Source organism: Tasmannia lanceolata, unplaced genomic scaffold (genome assembly GCF_043159265.1).
Source record: "Tasmannia lanceolata isolate RefF3 unplaced genomic scaffold, GAP_Taslan_0.1 ptg000005l, whole genome shotgun sequence".
Taxonomy (NCBI): Eukaryota; Viridiplantae; Streptophyta; class Magnoliopsida; order Canellales; family Winteraceae; genus Tasmannia; species Tasmannia lanceolata.
Window position 1 is genome coordinate 2,605,412 of NW_027518682.1, and position 12,912 is coordinate 2,618,323.

General features: G+C 39.8%; 1 protein-coding gene across 1 annotated transcript; it reads left to right on the forward strand.

The window, feature by feature from the left end:
* The first annotated feature begins 9,238 nt into the window (after positions 1–9,238).
* LOC143876476 (peroxidase 55-like) lies at positions 9,239–12,632 on the forward strand. Its single transcript, XM_077378184.1, has 3 exons — positions 9,239–9,468; positions 9,562–9,756; positions 11,961–12,632. Exons 1-3 carry the CDS (start codon positions 9,256–9,258, stop codon positions 12,519–12,521), a joined length of 969 nt encoding a protein of 322 aa, XP_077234299.1. The 5' UTR covers positions 9,239–9,255; the 3' UTR covers positions 12,522–12,632.
* The last annotated feature ends 280 nt before the right edge of the window (positions 12,633–12,912 follow it).

The window sequence follows — 12,912 nt, forward strand, 5'->3', positions numbered from 1 at the left end:
TTTTTGTTAAGGACATTAGTCTTTAAATGGTACCCAAAATGCACCTTAATTATGATTGATAGTATTAATTTTCAGGGTTGCGATGGTTCAGTGTTGATAAGTAGTAACGAAGAGAACAAAGCCGAGAGAGATGCAGACCTCAATTTGTCTCTTGACGAGGACGGGTTTGACGTGGTCGTTCAAGCAAAGAAGGAGTTTTAGCTCGCGACGCCACATTCATGGTAAAATTTTGATATCTTGATTTCATTTTTCAGAAGAACAAGAAGAATGGGATTTAACTAGGCAATTTTGAGGAAAGCCATTTCGCCCCACTTTTGCAGGAGAGAACAGCCACATAAGGTGACTTTTAGCAGATTTGTCTTTTTCATTTAATGCATCGGAGGTGGCTCTATTTTTCTCCTGCAAAAGTGAGCCACGAAATGGCTTTCTGCAAAATTTCCTAACATTGTGTTTCTCTCCTGTAGTGGGGCCCACTCTTTTACACCACATGAGTGGGTGAGCTCACCGACTTCGCCCAAGTCTATGCATAGGGTGGGACCACCATGTTTTGATAGGGTGGGTCCTACCAATTCCACCCAAACCTGTTAAGAGGATGCATGAGGGTCCACCACTCCACTTCATGTTTTGATGCCATGGGTCCAACGATCTCCACCCAACCCTTGCATTAGGGTGGGGCCCACTATTTTACACCCATGCAGCATGGGCCAAGAATGCTAACCGTATGGTGTATGATAATTGTACAAATGTTCAGTGCACTCACTAGGTGATCATCTTACAATTTAGGAATTGATATCTGCACTCCCACTCTTCATATCATAAACTTGCGAATTGCGATTGAGCTATTCAAGGCTGCTGTGACAGACTGACAGTCAACAGCCAATAGAAAGCCTGCAGTGTCATTATCGAGGCACGGACTGCCGATATCATTTTTCCTAAATCCTTCCAAATACATTCTGATTGATAAGTTTATCCCATTATTTGCAATGTCCTACAGTCGAATGGTCCATTTTGGGAGGTTCCTAAGGGCAGAGAGACAGCAGAAGCTCGTCCAATGTGACCGCAGCAGCCCAGCTGCCTCGGGTCAGTCGAATCTGATTCAACTCGTACAAATAATCCAAAGGCCTTGACCTAGTCACACTATCCGGGGCGCACGCCATTGGTTCGGCCGACTGCGAAGAGTTTGAAGACCGACTCAGCCACAACGAGTCGACAATGGACCCCACCTTCCGGGCCGAACTCATGAGGATCTGCCCTCTATCGAACCTCGACCCCGAAGTGGTCCAACCTTTAGATCTCATCACAAACTTAGATTTCGATAATTTCTATTACCAAAATCTGGAGCAAGGGAAAGGACTGTTAACTTCTGACCAGGAATTGTTTTCCGGCAGCGCTGAAAGCCGCAAATTAGTTTCCCGGTATGCCCAAAACCAGCCGTTCTTCTTCTCTGCATTTGGGTGTTTTGACTGGAAGCCAAAGGGAAATTAGGAAGGATTGTACTAAAATAAACTGAGATAGTGCTTCTCTCCATGTCTCTACTTTTTTTTTTTTTTTTTTTTGAAACAATGTAAAAAAATAATTTGGATTTGGCATACAAAGTAATAGTAAAAATAAAAATATTCAAAATAGGTTCTGCAAATCCCAAACCATGGCCGTATTGGACTTTTGTAGTTCTTTATATCTTACAGATGGGATGACATTTGGCCAATTGGCTTGTTTCAGTTTGCTCTACAAGATCAACGATCCTGATTGCATATATATGTCTCTTTGTGGGATCCTAAAAACTATCACTGGCATTGGTCTAGATCGTGTTGCCCCCTAGCTAGCAGGAGTGTAATTTGGGTCAGGCCGGGCTGTGCTCTGATTAACTAAAGATCCAAGTGGGCTGGGCCAACAACCTCTCGAGTGTCTCGGTTTAGTTTTCAATAGCACATCTAGACCAACTGGCCCAACTTGCTACACTCGGGTCCAGCCGTTATACATGCCTGAGCCCTGCCCATTTCCCTCCTAATCCTAATAGAAAAGATAAAGTATGCTAACGACTATACTATATGACCATTGCTCAAGCTCCAAGCTAGAAAGTTGCTGGTTATCTCCACTCAAAATTAATCAAAATCAAATAAAACCCAGATTGGAAACTGCCTATTCAAATCCTTGGAACCCTTGTCTAGATGAGAAATTTGAGCCTTAATTAGCCCATATCTGACATTGGTGGGACGGACAATTGAACCCAAACCCAAACTGCTAACCGAGGTCCTGATTGGAAATATACTGAAAACCGTGTGCCTGATTGTAAGGTAGCATAGGAAGCAAACAAATCTAAGATAGTGTTGTCAATGGGCCCAGATAGTCCCATGGATCCAATGGTTTTGAACGTTAATGGACAGGATTTGGGCACAAGTCGATCGGAACTGTGTCCATTGGGTCCATATCCTAAAGTCCAAAATTGTTTTAAAAATATTTGAAAAAGGCAAGTGACTTAAGGTTTATGGATGTTTAATAAGTCAGCTTCTAAGACCTCAACTTTTTGCATAAAAAGGTAATTTGAAAGATAAGATATCTTATAGCATAAAGACTTTTGTAGGGAGCAAAACAAAATTTTATATGAATATAGGACAACAAAACTCTGTGTATCAAGTGATTTGGCGTGTACAATATGCCTCAATTTTCATTGGAGGTCCTGAGTTTTTACATGATGGACGGTCGATAGATGCACGTTAAAAAAACAGAGAGAGAGAGAAGAGAGAAGAGAGAGAGAGAGAGAGAGAGAGAGAGAGAGTCGCCTACATTATTGTGTTGTCTAAAGCATTCATTTGTTTGGCCTAATATCGATAGGTACCACTTCAAAAATCTGTTCCATGAAAAAAAAAACATTGAAAACACAGAAAATATATTAAAAAAAATGTTAAACAAGGATTTTATTTCTGTGATTTTTAGCCCCATCTCATTCTATACTCACTAGCCCCCCTCTTACATCTCTCTCATACCAGCCCTGCACGCCCCTCTTCCCATTGGCCCTGTTTGGATTTGAAGAAAATTCTAGAAAAGTTTGGAAAGGAAAAATATATTTGTAAAATTTCCTATTTTTAACACATGAAAACTTAATTGAACCAGCCCTGTTCAATTTTTACTTAGAGGGTTTTATGTTGATATCCCTTAAAATTAATCATAATCATATATTTTCCTCCGAATTGAGGAAAGAAAAAATATTCCCAAGAAAATTTTTTCATGAGAAATATTTTTCCTGCAATCCAAAGCGGGTAACAAATTTTTTCTTGGATTTTTTTCCATAGTTGCAAAACATGGCCTTACATTCAAAGATGACTCGCACCTTTGGGGAAGGTAAGGCAGAGGACTGTGCCAACCCCTCCATCGCCTTCAACAAGTTCTATCTTTTCGATGAGGTTTGGGAGTAGTTTGCGGACGAGATTCGCCAATTCAAGCATCCCATACACTTCCCAAACAACGCTCGCGGGCAATCCTACCTCCAAACTCGTGTGAAAGTTCCCCGTGCATTTTCTTCTTTCCTTCTCTTTATTGGTGAAAGTTTGTGGACAAGGTTTCTTGGTTCAATGGCTAAGTGTTTTGACATTTATATACGTATGTTTTGGAAATTTCTATGCTTGGAATCAGACAGTTTCTCCCCATTGATGATTCCAAAGGATAGGAACATCTCGAGGTACTTAAAAATTATTTGTTTATAATAATTTATGGAAATAGTTTTGAAATTAAATATGATAATTGTAAATAATTATTACGGGCCTTAATTATTTCCTGGTAGCAACAAGATTAGCTTAAAATAATCTTATTTGCAAATAAGCACAGATTTTGATGGCATACAAAGAAGCCCTAAGATAATATTTATATAAGTTTATATTGGCATTAGAAAAAATCAATTATAAAAGAACCACCAAAGTCAGTCGTCTGACCCATTCCCAAATATCTCAACTAACAAACTTTTACGCAGTGAATCCGAACCGTTGGCACCCCCAATCAGTTTCCAAGATTGGTCCCATTAGTGACTTTTGATCATTAGATTAGTCTATAGTTGGGCACAGTAGAAACAATTTTGAGTCCGAAGCTGATTACTGTCCTAAAAAATGTGTTTAATTTTAAGTCTAGTTCTTTTTGAATTTTGAATATTGATTGTGAGTCCAAGGAATCTGAGTCTATCTCTGGTAGTTAATCTCCCTTCAATAGCCCGTCAAGCAGTAATGGCAAATTTGGGCACATGACCAAGGAACCAAATGGGGGGTCGATTTATCACTGCCCTAATTTTATATGCAGATTTTTTTTTTATGTTAAATATGATTATTTGGAAAGACTACAATCTTTTTAGCTTGTGTCCTTTTGTTTTTTGTGTTTCTTTTTACTCTGCTTCTCTCCTACCATCTGGGTTACAGGTTTGGCCATTCTCCTTTTTTTATCAATAAAATTCTCGTCATTATTTAAAAACAAGAAAATGATACGAGCTGTGCAGGAACAGCATTTACGCAAAAAAGAGTTTTGTGAGTAAAAATGGGGGGCTATAAAACCACGTCCATATGTTGTAATGATGAAGTAGTTGCATAAAAGAAAGACAGAGTGGGTCGATACTAATTCATTTTTTGCGCCTCTTCATGGGTCACATAATGGTCCTAAGCCCAATAGTGCCTCTGTGAGCCTAGTCTTCGAGGGCAATTTTTGGTTGTCTTCTTCGTACAACTCCAAGCAATAGAGGTTAGAATCCCTTGAGTGACGACGACATGAGAGAGCAATTTGCAGGTTGGAATCATGACGGACAAAGCCTAAGAAGATAAATGGTAGTGGATATAATGATCACCATTGTCCAGCATGATGAACAGTTGATAAGGTAGATAATAAAAATTAGAGAAAACTACAATTTACACCCCCTCAACTTTCTTACATCTTCAACTATAACCCTGACTTTTAAAAGTCACCAACTACACCTCATGAGGTTTCAATTTGTATAAGGTAGACACCCTCAGTTGGCAGTTCAACCACAGATTGAAGGGTTAGGATGATCCTATAGAGCTGATTTTTTGGGCACACTCTACCTATGTCCGGGCCCATCAAATGAACGCTTTGGATCATCCAAACAATGTGGGCCCACTGTGTTTTTGATAGTGTTTGGATTCGGGTATGGGGTTTGGACAGGGGTATGGGGTCTTCATTAGAGTTGATAATGTTTCAAAAGAGGGGGTTTATCTTATACAAATTGAAACCTTAGGGGGTCTAATTGGTAATTTCTAAAAGTCAAGGTTAGAGTTGAAATTGTTAGAAAGTTGAGGCGGTGTAACCGTATTTTTGAAGTATAAATAATTAAATAACACCAACTCTAATAGCTTAAGCTTTTAGGCTCAGTTTGCATGCTTAAGGATTCTTTGGGTAAGTACTCACCATGGACAGGGGGGTAGGATTTTAAATGACTAGTAAAGCAAAGCAAAGAGTAAGTAAAGTTCCAGTTTGGATGCAAAGTTGAGCGGTGGAGAGGAGAGGGAGAGGGAGTGGGAGAGGAAGAGATAGAGAGAGAAAGTTAGAGTGGAGGATGGACGATTACCCAAAAATTTCTAAAAATCTCTTCATTTTTGAGATTTTCATATGGAAAGAGAAGTGCCGCCACGTCACCAGACATGCATTAATTGCACATTAAAGTGCTTTTTTTTTTTTTTACTTACGCTCTGTTTGGTTACTTATTTTTGAGAAAAATATGAGGGAATGATCTTCTCCTAATTTGCCGAAGGTTGTTTGGTCTCCATTTTAGCAATTTGGGGTCTTTGACCACCGGTGTTGTCGGGAGCCGGTCGGGTGATGTGGCGCCCTCTAAATTCGCTCCTCAAATTTTACCAAAACGTAGAAATTTTAGGAGAAAATCTTAGGAAGATAGAGTTGAGAAGACATCTGGGAGATCTCCCACAAATCTTAAGCAACCAAACAACCATCCCTACATCCTCTCCTAATCTCCCCGTTGACTGATCTTCTTTTGATCTCCTTTTGATCTCCTGTTGACTTCTTTTCCTAATCTCCCAGCCATCCACAAGCAACCAAACAGGGCATTAGGGATTGCTTGAGGGTTCCTTTTACTCGGCATCCAAACAAAGAAATTGGCTGGTTCACATGGTATGAGAGCTATGATCAAAATGCTTAGTAAACTCAAAACGAGTAGAATTGCCAGCTCTGATAAACCACATAGGGGTCGGAGCCATCTCGCTCTCCATGCTTGCACAAATCTCCTTCCAACAACATTTAAGATTTGTGGCATTACTAGAACCGAAAACAAGGGAGAGTCGTAGCCTACGAACTAAGGATAAGAACCTCAAGAAAGAGAAACATGCACTCATGATCATGTTTTTGAAGGAGTGAGTGGTCCTTTTTTCCACAAGATCCAAATGGTGACCAATAAAGAACACTTCCAAAGGATCAATCCCTTCTTGGTCCAGCGCAAGAAGAACTAAGAATCAAGGAGGTCTGAAAGATGAGCAGGGAAATTTTGGGAAATTTCAAATTTGGCAAGAACTTTACACAATAGTGATCTTGAGAACCTGCAGTGGAGGAGCAAGGGGTCCACTAATTTGCCTGCCTCTAGACAAAGGGCGCAGTTTTGGATGATACGCATGTGACGCCGACGGAGATGATTGATATGAAGATACTTTAATGTTGTAAATTTTATCAGAATATAATGACAATTCCAAATAAAATTATTATTAATTTTTAAATATTATTAGATTAGTATATTTATTTAGCATTTAATATTAACCATTGATATATGTGCTGTAAAACACGGATATACAAAATATCAACTTACATTGAGATACCATGTTGCTCATAAATAGTTGATAATTTTTTTGTGCCTTGTTTTTTATCTGCAGATATCAATTGAAAAAAAAAATGATATCAGCTCATGAATTTGGTTGTGTATGAAATTCAACAATTGACATGAACGCATCTAAGTTTAACATTTTATATCTCTCTTTTAAATATTTTAATATGTAAGCCACCAAATTTTCAACCAATAGATATAAGGAAAGCTTAACGGTTGAGTTCTGTAGTCCTTTTTATCTTACATCCTACACATAAAATGTCCTTTCAGGATACCACCAACACCATGGGTCGCCTATGGTCTTGATTTCACCCACATGTCCCTCCATGCTTCCCTTTTGGACCCAAAAATTGCCTTTTACCATTAATTGTAAAATTGTCTCTGTGCATAGCCCAAGGTTTTAAATTTCGGTTTCGGAATGCGTTTCTGTCCTCACCGAAATTGAAATTTTTGCTGAAATTTTGTTCGAAATACGACGAAATAAAAAAAAAAGTTGGTTTTTATCCCACCTGAAATTTCGGGCGAAATTACCGAAATTTTGGCGCGGTAGTTTCGCCCGAAATTTCGGGAAATATTAAATAATGAATAAAATGAAATCTTTTCCTAAAATTTCGGACAAAAATTTCAGTCGAAATAAAGTAACATTTCGGGTTCACCCAATTTCAATTTCGGTATCGACCGAAACCCGAAATTTCAGATTTCGGTCGAAATTTAAAACCTTGGAATAGCCATATCCACATATATGATTGTATGGTTGCTCACAACCACCACGCTGCGTTTCCAGAATTAGGATTCAGAATGCATACTGTATTCTGATTCCTATTTTGAGTCCTCCTTAAACATATTGAGTAAAAGTTAAAATAAAAAAATTTAATTAAAAAATTATAATAAAACTTCCATTCCGACTAGGATTTAATAAAAATACCACCTCTGCGGGCAGGTAACAGAATAAGGCCATGATTGTCATGCACTCGTGCCTCATTCAAAAATCTAAACACACCTAGTGATCATAGGCTGCAAAGATGAATCATTTCACTTTTATTGATTGTGGTGGCAGCCATGTAAACAATGGGATCCTTACCAGGTCGATAATGTGCCCAAACCAGGTCCAACCAAGTCGACTCCCTTTAAATTCTTCCGAGTTCAAATTTTGTGCTATCAAGTTAATTGAAAGGACTTTGACTCACCGACTTAGGTCTTTAAAAAACTACACTCACTTTGCTGAACTCTCTTTTAATATGACCGAGTTTGTATTCATTTATAATTTGCTCCAAAACTCGTCATGACAAGTTCTATTCATTTACTTCACTTCCTACTAAGTTGGGAAATTATTCGTGTAGACAGCTGTGATTGTTATCTTCTTTTTCATGTCATTGCAGCGTTTTCCATTGGCTGTTAATAATTCCACTGATAGAGCTTAAAATAAAGGGGGTGGGTGAAATTCACTAATGCAAGTGTTGGGAGTACCACAATAGTGATATGAGGATCATCAGGAATAAAATCCTTGCTGATAATAGGGGTGTCCTAGTCATTTCATCTGATGGGCCCACCACAGTCTTTCGGTTGGGTGAGCTTGGCAATTTTTTCTTCTCTTGGCTACTATGTTAGCAAAACGCTGTCATTCCTTTATTTCCCAGGATACCCCTGCTGTCTTTTTTTATTTACTAACCGTTAAAGAAATGGATGGCTATACACCATCAGTTGTTGTATGGTCTTTCAACTACTGATTTTCCATATGACGTTTTTTTTCAAAAGGAACGGTGAGACCCACCTTGTTTCAAGCTGCAAAATGTTCATTTGATTAGGGTCTCTATCGGATGATCATATTGTCCATCTACAAATCCATGGGCTAGGATCATTGTGGATTTGGGATCAGCCTATTTACGTTGGGCCCAGCAAACGAATGATTTGGATCTTGAAACAAGGTGGGCCCCGACATATATGTTTTGAAAATTACACGGTCATCATATTAAAACTCATCAATACCATCCATTCATCTAAGAGATCCGAGATAATATACCCACTACTCTGAGATCTGCCTAGAGATAAGACAATATGTTGATTCATTGATATTATACACTGAATAATGGTATGTAATCTTTACACTTGACCATTTCTCTTACATTTGGGAATAAGGGTATTTTAGGGAGCCATTCACTAGGCATTACCATGATCACTATTTTTAACTTGGTTGACTTTCATGGAGAGAGCATGACCAGAAAATGGCGGTATCAGATGATCTCGACCGTAAAATCAATGGCAGGCAAGTGGGTCCAGGTCAAGCTTCTCAAAGTATCATTTCCCACATGATAAACTTTCCTTTTTCTGTACAATGTTCTGTACTTTGCAAAAGACGCGTTTGTTTTGGAAGACTCCCACATTATAAATATCACTTGTTAGGTAACATTTAAAGCAGAGGAGGAGAAGAAGTAGAGGAGATGGAATTTATGTTGGTATCGATTTTCTTTATCTTGAGTTCTTGTCTCTTTGCCAATTCTGATTCCTCTGGGCTTTCCGTAAATTTCTACGGGGAGTCATGCCCGGATATGGAAGAGCTGATTAAGCCAGTGATGGAGCGGAAGATAATGGAAGGGAAAAACATAACTGCTCCTGCAACTCTCAGGCTTTTCTTCCATGATTGCTTCGTCGAGGTTTTAATTTCTCTATATATACTTCATTTGTTTTTCTTTGATCTTTAAAGAATACCCAAAATGCACCTTATGATTGATAGTATAATTTTTCAGGGTTGTGATGGTTCAGTGTTAATAAGTAGTACCGAAGAGAACAAAGCTGAGCGAGATGCAGACATCAATTTGTCTCTTGCAGGGGACGGGTTTGACGTGGTCGTTCAGGCAAAGAAGGTTTTAGAAGAAGCTTGTCCGGGCGTTGTCTCTTGTGCAGATATCCTCGCCGTTTTAGCTCGTGACGCCAGTGTCGTGGTAAAATTCTCATAGTTTGATTTCATTTTTCAGAAGAAGAATAGGGATTTAAGCAACTAGGCAATTTTGCAGAAAGCCATTTTTTACCCTCACTTTTGCAGGAGAGAACAGCCACATACGGTGACCTTTTAGAAGATTTTGTCTTTTTTATTATTTCATGCATCGGGAGGTGGCTCTATTTTTTCTCCTGCGAAAGTGAGCCACGACTGCGAAATTGCCTAGGAGCAGTGTTTCTTTACCTTGTCATTCGTGGGGCCCACTCTTTTACACTACATGAGTGGGCTCACCGACTTCGCCCAAGACTATGCATAGGGTGGGACCACCATGTTTTGATGGGGTGGCTCCTACCAATTCCGCTTAAACCTATGAATAGGATGCATGAGGGGACCATCAATTCACCTCAAGTTTTGATGCTATGGGTCCCACGATCTCCACCCAAGCCCTTGCATTAGGGTGGGGCCCACTACTTTACAGGCCAAGAATGCTATCCGTAATGGTGAATGATAATTGTACGTGAAATGTTCAGTGCTAGGGCTGCAACTCGGGTCGGGAGGGTCGGGTTTTGGAGAATCCAACACTACCCGAGAAATATCTCGGGTCGGGCCGGGTCGGGTTTTTTTCCGGAAAACCCACGATTCCCAAACCCGGCCCTACCCATGATAAATCTCGGGTAGGGTCGGGTTTTTTCACGTTGACGCAATTTTTTAAGGAAAATTCTTGTTTGGCAAGGCAATTCAACTCATAGAAGCAGAAATTACACTCACATTACACTTGAATCAAACAATGCTGTAATCAAACAATGTTGTAATTACAATCAAACAATGCTGAATCAAACACTTGAATCAACTCAACTCATAGAAGCACAAATTACACTCACATACAATAACAGTGAGTGTGTGGGTTTTCACTTTTAACTTTTAACCAACAACGCTGTAATCAAACAATGTTGTAATTACATAAGTTATAAGTTACATAACTTATAACTTATGTAACTCGGGTCGGGTTGGGTCGGGTCAGGCCCCTTCAAACCCGGCTCGACCCGAGATTCATGCGGGCTTTTGAATGCTCAACCCGGCTCGACCCGAAACCCATGAAACCTGAACCCAACCCAATCTATTTTCGGGTCGGGTAAAACCCGGCTCGAGTTGCAGCCCTATTCAGTGCACACACTAGTTGATCATTATACAATTTGGCAATTGATATTTGCACTCCCTCTCCATTTCTTAAACTTGTGATTTAGCTACTCAAGGCTGTTGTAACCGCCAATGAAAATGGTATGCACTACCATGTTTTAATAATTGCACAAACTCAGCTTGTCTTTTTTTTTTCCATTAGCTTTTGAGTAGGGCTGCAACTCGAGCCGGGTTTTACCCGACGCAAAATAGCCTGGGTTGGGTTCAGGTTTCATGGGTTTCGGGTCGAGCAGGGTTGAGCATTCAAAAGCCCGCATGAATCTCGGGTCGAGCCGGGTTTGAAGGAGCCCGACCCGACCCGACCCGAGTTACATAAGTTATAGTATGTACATTTTTTTCTATTGTTAGTTAAAAGTTAAAAGTGAAAACCCACGCATCCACTGTTATTGTATGTGAGTGTAATTTCTGCTTCTATGAGTTGAGTTGATTCAAGTGTTTGATTCAGCATTGTTTGATTGTAATTACAACATTGTTTGATTACAGCATTGTTTGATTCAAGTGTAATGTGAGTGTAATTACATCATTGTTTGATTCAAGTGTAATGTGAGTGTAATTTCTGCTTGTATGAGTTGAGTTGCCTTGCCAAACAAGAATTTTCCTTAAAAAATTGCGTCAACCTGAAAAAACCCGACCCGACCCGAGATTTATCATGGGTAGGGCCGGGTTTGGGAATCTTGGGTTTTCCGAAAAAAAACCCTACCCGACCCGACCCGAGATATTTCTCGGGTAGGGTTGGGTTCTCCAAACCCGACCCGCCCGACCCGAGTTGCAGCCCTACTTTTGAGAGGTTTTTGGGAATCAATAACCTTAGATAGCTGTTTAAATAATAAAAGAAAAGAAGAGTTAGTGCAATTATCAAAACAAGGTAGTGCCAACATCAGTAGCCTTATTATAAAGTCTGGAGTGTCATTATTAAAGCAAGGAGTGCCGATATCATTTCTCTACTTCACGTTGCATTCTGAATTTCTGATTGATATATAAGTTGGTCACATTATTTGCAATGTCCTACAGTCGAAAGGTCCATCATGGGAGGTTCCTAAGGGCAGGAGAGACAGCAGAAGCTCGTCCAATGAAACCGCAGCAGCCCAGCTGCCCTCGGGTGAGTCGAATCTGACTCAACTCGTACACATGTTCCAATCCAAAGGCCTTAACCTACTCGACCTAGTCACACTATCCGGGGCCCACACCATTGGCTCGGCCCACTGCAAAGAGTTTGAAGCCCGACTCAGCCACAACGACTCCACAATAGACCCCGCCTTCCGGGACGAACTCATGAGGAACTGCCCACTATCGAACATCAACCCGGACGTGGTCCAACGTTTAGATCTCATCACGAACTTAGATTTCGATAATTTCTTTTACCAAAATCTGGAAAAAGGGAAAGGACTGTTAACTTCTGACCAGGAATTGTTTTCCGGCAGCGCTGAAAGCCGCGAATTAGTTTCCCGGTATGCCCAAAACCAGACGTTCTTCTTCTCTGCATTTGCTTCTTCCATGGTGAAATTTGGGAAATTGGGTGTTTTGACTGGAAGTCAAGGGGAAATTAGGAAGGATTGTACTAAAATAAACTGAGATAGCGCTTCTCTCCATGTCTTTACTTTTTTTTTTTTTTTGAAACAATGTAAAAAAATAATTTGGATTTGGCATACAAAGTAATAGTAAAAATAAAAATATTCAAAACCATGGCCTTATCGGACTTCTGTAGTTCTTTATATCTTAGAGATGGGATGAGATTTGGCCAATTGGCTTGTCCCATTATGCTCTACAAGATAAACGTTCCTGATTGCGCATATATAACCCCTTTATGGGATCCTAAAAACTATCATTGCCATTGGTGTAGATGGTCTTACTCCCTAGCTAGTATGAGTGCAATTTGGGCTAGTTTGAGTGCAATTTGGGTCAGGTCAGGTTGTGTTTTTGCTAAAAAATGAATTGGAATCAACCCGAACCGGACCGGAACCAA